The sequence below is a fragment of the Drosophila miranda genome, assembly GCF_003369915.1.
Source record: "Drosophila miranda strain MSH22 chromosome Y unlocalized genomic scaffold, D.miranda_PacBio2.1 Contig_Y1_pilon, whole genome shotgun sequence".
In the NCBI taxonomy this organism is placed as follows: Eukaryota; Metazoa; Arthropoda; class Insecta; order Diptera; family Drosophilidae; genus Drosophila; species Drosophila miranda.
Window position 1 is genome coordinate 10,227,222 of NW_022881603.1, and position 16,046 is coordinate 10,243,267.

General features: G+C 43.8%; 1 protein-coding gene across 1 annotated transcript in view; it reads left to right on the top strand.

Moving 5' to 3' along the window:
* The first annotated feature begins 610 nt into the window (after positions 1–610).
* LOC117190429 (5-hydroxytryptamine receptor 2A-like) overlaps positions 611–16,046 on the top strand; it is a 35,397-nt gene continuing 19,961 nt past the window's right edge. Inside the window, exons 1-2 of the mRNA XM_033395510.1 lie at positions 611–625; positions 781–1,053. Coding sequence (XP_033251401.1) covers positions 611–625; positions 781–1,053 — 288 coding nt within the window. The remainder of the gene's footprint in view (positions 626–780; positions 1,054–16,046) is intronic.

Here is a 16,046-nt window from a genome sequence, read left to right on the forward strand (position 1 = left end):
GGCAACAAAGAAGCCCTGCAAAGATTCTTACCCGAAAGTAAAGCAGAACTTTGATTACACTGTCTTCAGAGAGTTCCGTAGCTACCATTGATATATATCTTGATATTCTTGATATTCCTACAACTTCTAGGGTTCTAAGGCACAGTTCATGGCTAAGAAGGGAACTTGAATTATATGAATTATTAATCCTTCAATATTAAAACACTTCATACTGTCCTCGAGCTTCTTTCCTTGGGTTCCGTAGTTCATTCTAAATACCCTGCCAAAAATAAGAAAAGGATACGCGGCTGTTGGCAAGAAGAAAAAAAAATCAAAGAGTTCAAGCGCTGGGAGCAGTCGAACGTGAAATTTATTTCTCCTGGATGCTCCTGGGTGACTGTAACAAATACACACAATTTATTTACGGGAGGAAACCGACTTACATATGCATATGGCAGCATCGGGAGCGGGGCTGAAGGGCGAAGAACGGGCCCCGGATCGGATGGGATCTTAAGGCTCAGGCATTGGCGTTTGATATGCGTACAAATTGCGGTTTATTGAAGCGTGAGCCCTAGAAAGCAGAAAAGAAAATGCAAATTTACCAACCCCACCCCACCGCACCCCCTTAATAATGCTGTGCGAAGAAGTATGAATTTAATTTGAAGTCATGTACAGGTCAAAGGCGGAGTGCAAAAATCAATGCAGATTGAAACTATAGAAACAAAGTTCTCAGGATTCCCATCTCCCAAACTCCTCCTTCAGTCACTCACTCATTCTATCTTTATGTTGCCTCTCTTACAGCCGGATGGAGGTGCGGCAAACGATACAAAACTTAATCGACTGCGTCTACGCCTTGGAGGATTATCAACGGGCAAGACCAAGGGCGGAATTCTAGCCGGAGGAGCTGGAGGAGGGGCGGCAGCAGCAGCAGCAGCGGCAGGAGGCGGTGGTGGGGGCTCCACTGTCACGGCCCTGTGCCTGGTCGAAGGCAACTCAACAAATACTGTCAACACTGTGGAGGACACCGAGTTCAGTAGCTCGAATGTGGATAGCAAGAGTCGTGCTGGCGTCGAGGTATGTACACACGAGTATGACGATATGAGCAGCAGAACATACACTTTTTTGGGTTTAAAGCAAATTTCATAACGCCTGACATGTGCCCAACGATCTGAGCTGAGGCCTTGCTTCCTGTTTTCCAGAGTTCAGGCACGCACACGTACAGACACACACACAGAGATGGGATGACCAAAAATAAACCCACCAACACCAAGCAAACGGATGGGATGGATAGATGGGTGATGGGAGATGGGAGAAGACTACCACACACTAACATCTCCATTCCATCTCCAGCTCATTTCTCACTTTATTATCCAACTACCATATTCGCGGCCCCCTCTTTCGCCTACCTTCGGGGGATTCAAATGATTTTTCCTCTTGGCTACCTTTTCGGGAAGTTTTTATACCCGATACTCAAAATGAGTATTGGAGTATATTAGATTTGTGGTAAAAGTGGATGTGTGTAACGTCCAGAAGGAATCGTTTCCAACCCCATAAAGTATATATATTCTTGATCAGCATCAATAGCCGAGTCGATTGAGCCCTGTCTGTCTGTCCGTCCGTCCGTCTGTCCGTCTGTCCGTCCCCTTCAGCGCCTAGTGCTCAAAGACTATAAGAGCTAGAGCAACGATGTTTTGGATCCAGACTTCTGTGATATGTCACTGCAACAAAAATATTTCAAAACTTCGCCCCGCCCACTTCCGAAATTTTGAGATATACGTTTTATAGTGAGATCTAACAGGAGTGCGGTTACCAAATTTGGTTACTCTAGCCTTAATAGTCTCTGAGATTTGTGAATATCCCCAGATTTTCATCCTTTGCGGGGGCGGAAGGGGGTGTGGCAAAATTTTGAAACAAACTCGTCTCGGTCCGATATATTAGGAGTGTGGATACCAAATTTGGTTGCTCTAGCTTTTATAGTCTCTGAGATCTAGGCGCTAATGTTTTACTCTAAGCAAAGCCGCCTATGCTACGTGTGTGTTAGAGAGAGACAGGGCGAGAAAAAATGAAATTGTTTTCTTGATGGTGGCTATAATAATAATAATACGAGCCACAGATTTTCGTCCTTTGTGGGGGCGGAAGTGGGCGGGGCGAAGTTTTGAAATATTTTTGTAGCAGTGACATATCACAGAAGTCTGGATCCAAAACATCGTTGCTCTAGCTCCTATAGTCTTTGAGCACTAGGCGCTAATAGGGACGGACAGATGGACAGACGGACGGACGGACAGACGGCCAGACGGACAGACAGACATGGCTCAATCGACTCGGCTATTGATGCTGATCAAGAATATATATACTTTATGGGGTCGGAAACGATTCCTTCTGGACGTTACACACATCCACTTTTACCACAAATCTAATATACCCCAATACTCATTTTGAGTATCGGGTATAATTAAGGGAATCTGGCTAATGTAGCCGAAATGTTGATTGTATTTTGATGGGTGGGCATAGTCTTAAGTGCACGGATAAGGAATCCGGCTCGGGGGCGATGTCCCGGCCACTTGAATCGCAAAGCCAGGCAAATTACCCGCCAGTCGACAGAAATGTCAGCGATAAAATGCAGGCAAAGCTTTCTGTTTATTGGTTGGGGGGTTTGGGCAGGGTTCGGGTACGTTGGGTGGGGATTGCCGGATACCAAATTTGTATTTAGCCGCATTTAATGTACTTCAATTTTGGGGGCAGCGATTTTATGGCTAAAAAATAATCCAACCAGGACCACACATTCAATAATAACACACATTAAAGCAGAGACGGAAAAAAACCATAAAAGAGCAGAGCCAAAATAAATTGCTTGAACGTTTTGTTTGCATTGCCACAAGGCAGGCAGCAGGCTCCTGTGCTGCTGGAGACGAGGTGGCAGAGTAAAGTCGAGTGGTCAAAGGTCAGGGAGCAGGGAGCACGGCAGGACAGAGCAGGAGCCAAATCGCCAGGTTCGTGCCGGTTAAGTAATAGCAAAGTCAAATATAAGCTGTCACAAGGATACGCTTCCTTCCCCACACAGCCTGACAGAGGGGGTGGATAGAAAGAGAACGAGCGAGTCCAAAGAAAACAAAACAGCAACAGGAGCCAAAGTCACTTAAAGGTATATTAAACAAAAGGTCAGACAGTCGCAGCCTCAGGCTTCACTTATTTGATTGAAGCTCCCTCTCTCTCTCTCTCTCTCTCTCTCTCTCTCTCGTGTATATAATAAAAAACACTTTCGTAGTAGGCCTCACCTTCCGCGGAATATACCTTGGAACTGGAAGTGGTTAGACTGTTGGCTTCTTAAATCCCAAACCCTTGGATTCTGGGGCGCCTAACAAGGCACTCAATACGCTTGAGTAATTGAAGAAAATATGTTGATGGCTTATGGCTAACAGCTTTCGTTTCCATTCGCTTGGCCAAAATAACAACGCCAACTGTATTTGGTATTTGCCTTTGCATTGCTTTCCTTCTGTCCCCGTCCACGGTCCCTCCCACACGCACACAGTCTTGCCCATAAGATTAAATATTTACTTGGGAATGGCTTCTGCACACCTCTCACACTCTCTTTCTGCCCCCCTGCCTTCCTACCCGTTTGCAAATAAGTGGACAGCCGAATAAATAAGCAAACACACACGCAGGCCCACAAGCAAATATATAAATTTATTATTATAGTTGTGTGTGTGTTAAATATGAGAAAAAAGTCCAAACAAACTCCGTGCATGAGCTTGTTCAAACAAAACACACACACAAAGTAAATAATGGAAAACGAAGGCAAAATAGTTTTCAAATAAATGGAAAAAAATGCAACAAAAGAAACTTTTTGTTACTCACTGCACTGCATAGTTAATGCATCCCTGTCCCCGCAACAATCACCATCTATTTGAGGTGCAAAAATTTAAAATTCTTCAAACTCGCCATTGTTAGCCTTTGTTCCATGCCTCCGTAATACTAGATTCTGTCTTCACGATTTGAAGCTTCGTTGGCTTCTGCTTTGATTTGTCTTTACCTTCGGCTTTGCTTTCTCCTGGCTTCTGCTTCTTTTTGCCACGAACCGTTCTCACAAACATCATACGATTCTATGGCGTCGTTGGAAAAGAGAACTTTGCGAAACGAAATTGAAAATTGAATATGGTCGCAACTAGTATTTGTTGGCATTCGCATCACAGCATTACAATGGCAGTAACAAAAGGTAACCAACACACACAGTCCCATATGCTCCTTATGTCGCTTTTGTCATGGACAATTTGCCAATAGCCATTGAATTTAATGTCTAGTCCTAAGCACGCCCATTGTTGACAAGTGCATTTTTTACTTATTGGCGAATTTGAATGTCTTCCTGTTGTATGTAGTCCCCGGCGAGGCAGATCGACAATAACATCGGCTTATAACAATATGTTTCGCAATATATTATGGTATCAAAGTCGTTAAATTCATTTGGTTCAGGCACCAACAGGCCATTAATGGAACGTGGCCTATTCTTCTCTATATACTAGTGTATTTACTTTTGGTCGGCAACATGCTGATGCTATTAATCGGAGAAAATTAATTACTTAATGATCACTTGTTCCACATTTGGTGTGTTCTGATTAAAAATATACCACCGATAACGATATAATCGATACAGCGCTATCGATAAGTCCAGTTTTACTTCAGACACTAACCATACAGTATATAGTGACATATCCATAATTCCCCACATCCCATACACATTATGTTTATGTACAATTCATCCACCCCATCCACACAAGTAACAGGACCCCACCCAAGAATCAATAACTGTTTCTTCCCATACTCCAAGCTAGGGCCCCCCATAATATAAACAATGGACCACATTGTTTCATCAACATTAGAATCACGCCACTCTCGAGAAATCGATTCTTTAGAATCACGCCACTCATGAGGACCTATCAAAGCTAGACATAAAACCAAGGAGTATCACATTCCTAGCTCCGTCATGTAATGCAACACCGATCGCCAGCAGTGGATGCCTTTCATCAAAGCCGACGCATCCCCAAATATCGATCCAGGCACGTCCGCCACCGACACGAAGATGCAGCCGAGGAAAGCAACGCCCGAAGCCAGAGTCGGGAATTCCAAGAGAAGGGCTCATGGAAACTAGCCAGCAGCAGAGAGATCAGTTCCGTTTGAGACAAGCAGACGTAAAGTTAAGTCGGGGAATTCAACCAATCTTGTGACATAAAGAAATTAAGTACTAAAAATAAAATCTTTTTTAAAAACTAAATTTCGAGTTGCAAATATTTAACTGGCGCAGTCGGTAGGATTTCGTTTAAAATTAACTCCTATATTTCGGTAATGGTCAGCTTGTGTAATTTCTAATTACTGTGATCACGTAATCCCGAAATCGTTAATAAAATTGTGAAATCCGCCAAAGAACCTATGTGTTACGAGCACATACGATTTGCAAAACTAAAATTAAGTGAACTGAAGAAAGCGGAGAAAGTGATCCACCAAGAACAGTGAAACACTAAATACAAAATCAAAAAACTTACAAGTGAACCAAAATAAAGTTAAAAACTACTGAAAACAAAACAAAACCCAATCAACACCAACAACATGGCGTTACCACCACTATCATTGAGCGAAATCCACTTGAACCAGGCACTGCTGTCGATCAGAAAAATACCTGCCTATGACGGTTCATCTGGACAGCTAAGCTCATTTATCAAACGAATCGAATATGTATGCGGATTATATCCAACTGAAGATCTTCGCCAACAAAGGATCCTATTTGGAGCGACCGAGATCCAACTGTCAGAAGAGGCACAACGCATATCGCAAATGATACAACCCAACACGTGGCTCGAACTGAAGACGGCGCTGATCAACGAGTTCAAAAATCACACACTATATGAAGAACTCTTACGACAACTATACACCACCAGATTCAACGGCAGTCTTCGTAAGTTTATAGAAGAATTAGAGATAAAAGCATTATTAATAAACAATAAGCTAAACTTAGAAAACATACCAGAAAATAATGTCATTTATAAAAACGCTTTGAACAACACAATTAATGATGTCATTACTCGAAAACTTCCTGACAGAATGTTCATGACCTTAGCAAGAAAAGATATTACCACATTGTCTAATCTTAAGAAGGCAGCACAAGAAGAAGGATTGTACGAAGCTAGTACAACAGATTCAGGTACAAATAAAGATCAATCGAAATCGTCTCAATAAAATCGAAAGAATGTTGGAAACTATTATCCAAATTATAATACTACTAACTATCACAATCAAACTCAGAGTTCATCTGGAACAGGTCAGACTAATCGAACAAATTAAAATCAAAATTCCCAAAATCCTGGATTATACAATGAGTTCAAAAATTCCTTGAATCAAGGTAGGGCTCAGAATCCATTCAATCAGCAAATATCTCAAAACCAAGCTAGTGGGAGTGGACCCAACCAACCTACTAAAAGAGGGAGGGAGAGCCAGACTGGCCAAACGAAGATGGACGTAAATTTTCATCAAGCCGCCTCGGAAGAAACCGAGGAGGACCCTATATAAACATTACCATTAATAAAAGAATATTAAGGTGTATCGCTGACTCGGGATCATCGATCAACATCATGAAAGAAAATTATACAGATTCCGAGATAAAAGACGATAACCTTACGGTCCATACCATCAATGGACCTGTCCGTTTAACTAAGAGTATAATGAGGAATGCGAACAAAACATGTCCGTCCGAACAAAAGTTCTACATACATAACTTTTCCGAAAATTATGATATTTTATTAGGAAGAGAATACTTGATGGCAAGTAAAGCCGTCATCGATTACAGAAATGACACTGTAACACTAGGAGCTAGGTCGTACCCAATCATTCAGAGTGGAGAAGCTATTGAAGCCGGCAAGACCGCACAGAAGTGCACTGATCCCTCTACAAAAGAAGAGAAGATCGCACCTAAGTGCCTTGACCCATCTCCAGAGGGAGATCAATACTTCGCTTCCGCTCTAGACAGTGAATTAAGGGAATGTAATCAATTAAGATTGGAACACTTAAACGACGAAGAGAGGGAAGAGTTAAAGAAGGTCTTATATGAGTTTAAGGATGTGCAGTACAGAGAAGGTGACAATTTGACTTTCACAAGTACAATCAAGCACGAGATCAAAACTCAACATGAAGACCCGGTCTACAGACGACCATACAAATATGCCCAGATACATGATCAGGAGGTAAACCAGCAAATCAAAGATATGATCAGGAAGGGAATAATTCGAAAGTCGAATTCTCCTTACTGCTCGCCCATATCTATGATTCCGAAGAAGATAGATGCTTCAGGAAAGCAAAAATATCGAATGGTAGTAGACTATAGAAGTCTAAATGAAATAACAGTTAAGGACAAATACCCAACTCCACGAATGGATGAAATCCTAGACAAACTAGGTAAATGTCAGTATTTTACGACAATCGATTTAGCAAAAGGTTTCCATCAAATACCCATGGAACCTAGCTCAATCCCCAAAATTGCGTTCTCCACTAAGCATGGACATTACGAGTTCACTCGTATGCCCTTTGGGCTAACCACTGCCCCAGCTACTTTCCAAAGATGTATGAACAATCTGCTAGAAGAGTTAATCTTCAAAGATTGCTTTGTATACTTAGATGACATCATTATATTTTCCACTTCATTGGAAGAACACTTGTTGTCACTAAGGAGAGTATTTGGAAAGTTGAGAGACGCCAACTTGAAGCTACAAATGGATAAATGTGAATTCATGAAAAAGGAAACTGAATTCCTAGGTCATGTAGTCACTACTGAAGGAATAGTACCAAATCCAGGCAAAATCTCTGCCATTGCCAAATTTCCAATACCAGAAACGACTAAACAAATAAAGTCATTCTTAGGTCTGTGCGGGTTCTACAGGAAATTCATTCCTAATTTTGCAAACATAGCAAAACCCATGACACTCAAACTAAAGAAAGGAGCTGTCATAGACCCCAAGGAAGAAAAGTACGTCGAGGCATTTGAGAGACTAAAAGTACTCATCACCTCAGACCCTATCCTTGCGTTCCCAAACTTTGACAAAATGTTCACGGTAACAACCGACGCTAGTAACATAGCATTGGGAGCGGTTTTGTCACAAGAACACAAACCGATCTGCTACGCTAGCAGAACCCTAAATGAACATGAAATAAACTATTCAGCCATCGAAAAGGAATTATTAGCGATCGTATGGGCAACCAAGTATTTCCGTTCATACCTGTTCGGTAGAACATTCGAGATACAAAGCGATCATAAACTCTTGATTTGGTTGAACAACCTCAAGGAGCCAAATATGAAATTACAAACGTGGAAAATAAAACTGAATGAGTTTGATTTTAAAATGAAATATCTACCAGGCAAAGAAAATCATGTAGCTGATGCCTTATCAAGGGTAAAGATTAATGAAAATCTCCTTGGAGAAGCTTCCAATAGCGTTGGTGCAACTGTACATAGCGCACAGGAAGACAATCTAAATCACATTGCTATCACGGAAAGACCAATTAACTATTACAATCGGCAAATTGAGCTAATAAAAGGCAATGAAGATAAGGTAGAAACTATTCGTTATTTTCACAAGCTAATCATCAAGATCACGTATAAGGAAATGACTAACACCTTAGCGAAGGATATTGTTCGGAGCAGAACCCAGCCGATTAGCTGCTTGCCAAATAGCACCTAATTCTTGGCCCTCAGCCGCTTATTTTGTTTGTTACTTATGTCTATGTCACTCATTTGTTTGTTAAAGCTCTGCGCTTGCTTGCCCTGCTAAACGCTCTCTGCCAGCTCGCTCTTCGCTATCTCCGCTTTGCGTCTGCCTACCGACGTCGGCCGAGCGAAGCTGCGCTTAGCGATCGGAGCGGAAATGTAAAGGGCAGGCAAGCCACACTTGCAATTTGGATGTCACGCATTAAAGAACATATCGTAATTTTATTTCTGCGCCGAGTTTTGTTTAATTCGAAATAATTAGTCGGCCAATTGGGGATAAAAAACATTATCTCCACATAAAATTTGGTGACCCCGACGTGATCGAAGAGTTGCAGTGTCAATTAATAATCATTCGCGATCGACATTCGTTAGCCCTAGCAAATTTTCGGCGGTTAAGCACAATTCGGTGCTAAAACACACTTACATACACCTACATACACGCATTGCTGGCTATTAATTTCTCTGTCGCGACAATTCGGTCAGTGCAGTGCGGTAGGCAGTGCAGCGAACTCACTAATACACACAAGCGGAGTACAAAGCGGAATCGGACAGCTCGCACAGCCGCACAGCTAAAGGCATTAGCTGTAATCCCTTTGCTTTCGGTTCCCACGTTTATACGTATACAGGGTGTCTTTTTCGGTCGTGCTGAGTGACTCTTTTAAAACCTCAACATGGCAGCACCTGAGCCTACCAATGTCGCGAACGCAGCAATGCCGAGTGATGTAGATTTCTACAAGCACAAGGCCGAGTCCATCGCGCGCCAACTAAAGGCCATGGATCGCTTTCTTACCAAGGAAGAGCTTGCCGAGTTAGATGAGGCAGAACTTCAAGCTCGCTTAGAGCAAATCGAGCGAATGAATGCGGATTTCGATGCCGCTCAAACGAGCCTTGAAAGGCTGGATTTCCTGCAGTTAGCCCATGATGCCCGGCTGGACTTTTCGAATGTTTATGTCAAGGTTAGGTCCAGGCTGTCGCGGGAGTTGATGGCTGCTCGCACGGTAAATGTTGCCAATTCAACGGCTCGGCATACTCTCGAGGGGAATTCGTCGTTGTTCGCCTATAATAGTACAGGCCGTTCTCGAATGCCCGAGTTGCAGCTTCCGCGATTCAGTGGGAGCTACATGGATTGGCCAGAATTCCACGCGATGTTTTCGACAATGGTGCACAAAGACCATCGTATACCAATCATCGAAAAATTCCAATATCTTCGTGGATGTCTAGATGGTGCTGCGCTGGATACGATTCGTTCCTTGGAACTTTCTGAGGAGAATTACGACAAGGCGTTGAATTTACTAATGTTGCGATTCGATAATAAACTGTTACATTTTCAGGCACACGTCAAGGCTATTTTCGGGCTGCAAGGGGTGGAGAAGGGCTCGGCTATCGGTTTGCGCGCGCTCAGCGATAAAATCAATTCGCACTTGCGTGCACTTCAGACCTTGGCGACCCCGCAGGAGATTTCCGATGGGTTGCTGATCTTCATCATAGGCACGAAATTGGACCACAAGACCAAGGAGAAATGGGAAGAGAACTTGCCGACGTCAGGATTGCCTCGGTGGTCAAGCATGGCCTCATTCTTGGAAGCAAGATGTCGGATGCTGGAAAATTTGGGATCGGCTATGGTAACAATTCCTAGCCAGCAGGTGGGAGAAAGTAAACCTAGCACCCTAATCACCTCCATTAACGATCATAATAGCTCAACATGCAAGTATTGCAAATCCTCCGATCACTACATATCCCGATGCCAGGCATTTATAGATCTCCCTGTTTTTTCTCGATACAAGGAGGTGAAGAAGCGCCATTTATGTCTAAACTGCCTCAACAAAGGCCATTCATTGCAACGCTGCAAGTCAGGGGCATGTAGAAATTGCCAAGCCAAGCATCACACACTGCTCCACATGCAGTCGGGCGCTGACGCTGAGTTGCCGTCGCCGAGCACGGAATCGACCCAGCATGATCCTGCAAGTGCCCTAGTAGCAAGCAAATATATTAGCCCTCCCCCCTCGAGTCAAAAATCTCTGCCTAGCCAAAACGTGCTGCTAGCTACTGCAATCGTATATGTCAGGGGCCGTTTTGGATCGCTTATTCCATGTCGTGCCATTTTAGATTCCGCTTCTCAGGTTAACTTTATAACATCGAGACTCGCCAATCAGCTGCAGTTAGATCCTCACCCGTCTCACGTTAAAATCGCCGGTATTGGAGAGTCAATTCTACCATCCAGCAAGGCTGTGGACATCGTCCTGCAATCTCAAGACGAAAGCTATCGCGGTTTCCTCTCTGCAATTATCACTGCCTCAATCACAGGAATGCAGCCTAACTTCGGCCTAGACGCAAAGGATTGGCCAATGCCAAATAACCTAAAACTAGCTGATCCTAATTTCGCCAAGCCCCAGCGTGTCGATCTGTTGATAGGTGCTGGTTTGTTTTTCGAATTAATGTGCGTTGGACAGATTCGACTGTCAGACCAATTGCCAACATTGCAGAAGACGAAACTTGGCTGGATAGTGTCAGGAAGTATTAAAAACTCTGAGAAAGCCCGTGCGGCGCTAGCAGCCGTTGAAGATCCCCCTGTCATCTCCGCTTGCGAGACTAATTTGTGCGATATTGTAAGGCGGTTTTGGGAAGTCGATGGAGATTATTCGCCCTCATCAATTTCGGAGGAAGATGTTCATTGCGAACAGCATTTCGTCACAAACTGCATTCGCCTAGAGTCCGGAGCTTACTCCGTGCGTTTGCCAACCAAATTCAGTCTAGAGGAATTAGGAGAATCGTATCAGCAGGCGCTACGTAGATTTCTCAATTTGGAGAGGAAGCTAGCAAAAAATGCACAGCTTAAGGAAAAATATATGGAGTTTCGTCAGGAGTATCGTGATTTAGGACACATGTCGCCAGCTTCGCGGCAGTCAGACCTCCCGCAGTACTTCTTGCCTCACCATTGCGTCCACAAGCAGGATAGTACAACCACCAAATTACGCGTAGTGTTCGATGGATCTGCCAAAACAGCGTCTGGAGTATCACTGAATGATGCGCTTATGGCTGGACCCACCATCCAACCTAAAATTCTGATAACTCTGCTTCGTTTCCGCTTTTTTAAAGTCGCCTTGTGTGGCGATATCTGCAAAATGTACCGCTGTGTACGCGTTTCCCATCCCGATACGCACGTGCAGTGCATCCTATGGCGCAATGACCCGAAGGAGGAGATTCAGGTGTTCAAGTTGGAGACTGTTACTTACGGAACCAAACCTGCCGCTTTCTTAGCAATTCGTGCTATGCATCAATTGGCAAATGATGAAGAGTTGCGTTTTCCGCTTGGCGCTGATGTTGTTCGAAGAGATTTCTATGTCGATGATCTCATATCTGGAGGGGACAGCATTGATTCTGTCATCAAAATTCGTCAGCAGGTAAAGGAGCTACTTTCGAAAGGATGTTTTCCCATACGTAAATGGTGTTCCAATGAACCCGCTGCTTTGGAAGGCGTATCGGAGGCGGATCGCGAAAAGTTCCTTACCTTTCATGACGGGACTGAAGTAACCAAGGCGCTTGGTCTAGTTTGGGATCCCACCACGGACAATCTTCTGTTTAGCTTCGCTCACGTCGGAACCGCTGCAGGCCCAATATCGAAGCGTTCGGTCCTGTCTACACTAGCTAGGTTCTACGATCCTCTAGGGCTCATCTCTCCCATCATCACAAAGGCTAAAATATTTATGCAGTCGCTATGGAACGAAAGCCTAAAATTGAATTGGGACGAAAGCCTGCCCCAGGATCTACATACGACTTGGATTGAGCTGACTTCGCAGTTGTCGATGGTTAAAAACTTTAAGTTTCCACGTTACGTGCTTCGGCAGCAAGCCAGATTAGAAATGCACGCGTTTTGTGATGCGAGCCAAGCAGCATATGGCGCCTGTGTATACATGCGTTCGGAAGCTCTTGGCATTGTGCAAAGTCATCTCTTATGCTCTAAAAGTATGAAAAGTATGACTATCCCCAAGCTTGAGCTGTCCGCTGCCCTCGTATTAGCCGAACTAGTGTCCACCATAGTTAAGGGATTATCAGCTCCATGCCAAATACATTGCTGGTCGGATTCGTCCATAGCCCTTGCCTGGATTCGAGAATCACCATTGAATTTTAATATATTTGTTTCTAATCGAGTTCAGCGGATTCAGGAGCTCACCGCTGGAATGACTTGGCATCACGTGCCCACAAAGTTGAATCCTGCCGACATCATATCACGTGGAGCCACGCCCGCTGAACTAATGGATAGCAGCCTTTGGATCTCTGGACCACCATTCTTGCGTCTTGAGAGCTCAGAGTGGCCTGCAGGCTTGCAATTGCCGACCGATGTACCAGAACGTCGTCATGCAGCATTGGTTGTTTCAAACGAAAGGGATGTATCGTACGATTGCAAATTTCAAAACTCATTCGGATCCATGCAGCGCGTCTTTGCTTACATATATCGATTCTACATTCTCAAGGACAAAGGCATAGCGCGGTCGAAGGGTCAACTTACCGTAATCGACATCAAAAATGGTACGCATTTGCTCATAAGGGCAATACAGCAGCAACAATTTTCGGAAGAGATAAGGGCCCTCGCCAGCAAACAGGCCCTACCCCAAAAAGCACGATGGCCTCACTGAATCCATTTCTGGATAGCTTTGGATTGCTGCGTGTTGGAGGCCGCCTCCAAAATGCCGAATTGGACTACGACGCGAAGCACCCGATCCTGCTTCCTAAGGGACATCCTGTCACTGTCTCTATTATTATCTTCTTTCACGAAAGGTTTCTCCACGCAGGAGCTCAAGGATTGCTCGGACTGCTTCGGCAAAAATTCTGGCCTATTGGCGGACGCAAATATGTTGCGGGAATCATTCGCAAATGTGTTAGATGCTTTCGTTTGAAGCCAGTGCTGAGGGAACATATCATGGGAAACTTGCCTGCGGATCGCGTAAGGACTAATCCAGCATTCCACACAACGGGCGTTGATTTTTGCGGACCCTTTTATCACAAGTCGGAAGTCAGAAGCAGGCCTCCTATCAAATGTTACATCGCTGTCTTCGTATGCTTTAGTACCAAAGCAACTCATTTGGAAGTCGTTCGGGATCTATCTACAGAATCCTTTCTGGCAGCATTAAGGCGTTTTATAAGTCTACGTCCCAAACCTCGAATCATCTGGTCAGACAACGCTACAAATTTTGTAGGAGCAAAAAATGAGCTTTTGGAGCTTCGGCAAATGTTCCTCAGCGATCCTCATACGTCGGCTGTGTCACATCTCTGCGTTTCTAGTGGAATCGACTGGAAATTCATCCCCCCTCGCTCACCTCATTTTGGGGGTTTGTGGGAGGCGGCTGTTAAAGCAGCTAAATATCATTTTCATCGCATCGTCGGGACCTACATTTTTACTCTTGATGAAATTCAGACCTTGGCTTGTGAAATCTCTGCTTTGTTAAATTCCCGTCCGCTTTATGCAATTACAGAAAGTCCCGATGATCTAGATGTGCTCACGCCAAACCACTTTCTCAATGGAGCCCCGAAAGCTGCATTCGACGAGCCAGATGTGGCGCATCTCCGGGTCAACCTACTTAGTCGATGGCAGCGGCTGTGTCAAATGAAGCAGGCGTTTTGGAGAAAATGGAGCACGGCGTATCTTTCGATTCTTCAGGAGCGGAGCAAGTGGCGGTCATCGTCTCCAAACATCAAGCTAGGAGCGCTCGTCATGATCAAGGAGGAAACGCTGCCACCATTAAGGTGGCCGCTTGGCCGCATTGAGAGCGTCATCCCAGGAAAAGATGGAACCATCAGAGTAGCCGTCATCCGCACTCAAAAAGGCCTTTTCAAGAGGGCCGTTGGAAAAATAGCGGTTCTGCCCCTTCAGGATGGATCTGTTGAAAGCCTTTGCCTTCCAACGGGGGGGGAATGGTAGGAGCAGAACCCAGCCGATTAGCTGCTTGCCAAATAACACCTAATTCTTGGCCCTAAGCCGCTTATTTTGTTTGTTACTTATGTCTATGTCACTCATTTGTTTGTTAAAGCTCTGCGCTTGCTTGCCCTGCTAAACGCTCTCTGCCAGCTCGCTCTTCGCTATCTCCGCTTTGCGTCTGCCTACCGACGTCGGCCGAGCGAAGCTGCGCTTAGCGATCGGAGCGGCAATGTAAAGGGCAGGCAAGCCACACTTGCAATTTGGATGTCACGCATTAAAGAACATATCGTAATTTTATTTCTGCGCCGAGTTTTGTTTAATTCGAAATAATTAGTCGGCCAATTGGGGATAAAAAACATTATCTCCACAGATATAATAAAGGAATATCTATGCACCAAAAAGAGCGCATTACATTTCCATAACGAAATAGATTTTCCTCCATTCCAAAAAGCCTATTTAGAAATCATTAATTCTAACAATATAACCAAAGCTATTAAATCAAGCACGAAACTCCTAGATATTCAGAATTACGCTGAATTTAAAGAAACCATTTTAAAGAATCATAAAGGCTTACTCCATCCAGGGATAGAGAAAACCGTCAATTGGTTTAGGGGAAAATACTATTACCCGGATTATCAAAAACTAATCCTAAAAATCATAAATGAATGACCTATTTGGAATATTGCCAAAACAGAGCATAGAAATACGAAGTTGGCATTCGAAACTACACCGGAAATACTGAACACCAGAGAGAAATACGTCATAGATTTCTATATGGTTGGTAACCAACAGTTCCTATCATGTATTGACGTATACTCGAAGTTTGCCACTCTTGTAGCAAAACAGAGCATAGAAATACGAAGTTGGCATTCGAAACTACACCGGAAATACTGAACACCAGAGAGAAATACGTCATAGATTTCTATATGGTTGGTAACCAACAGTTCCTATCATGTATTGACGTATACTCGAAGTTTGCCACTCTTGTAGAAGTAAAAAGTCGTGACTGGTAAGAAGCAAAAAGAGCCATCATGAAAGTTTTTAACGAGATGGGCAAACCAATTGAAATCAAAGCCGATAAAGATTGCAAGCATGGCTGAATGCGGAAAACGTCAAAATAGAGATCACTTCCAGCAAAAATGGAATATCTGACGTAGAAAGATTTCATAAAACAGTAAATGAAAAATTAAGAATAATATCTAGCGAGGATAACCCAGAAGATAGATTCACGAAGTTTGAATTAATTCTTTATACTTATTGTTCGGAACAGAACCCAGCCGATTAGCTGCTTGCCAAATAGCACCTAATTCTTGGCCCTCAGCCGCTTATTTTGTTTGTTACTTATGTCTATGTCACTCATTTGTTTGTTAAAGCTTTGCGCTTGCTTGCCCTGCTAAACGCTCTCTGCCA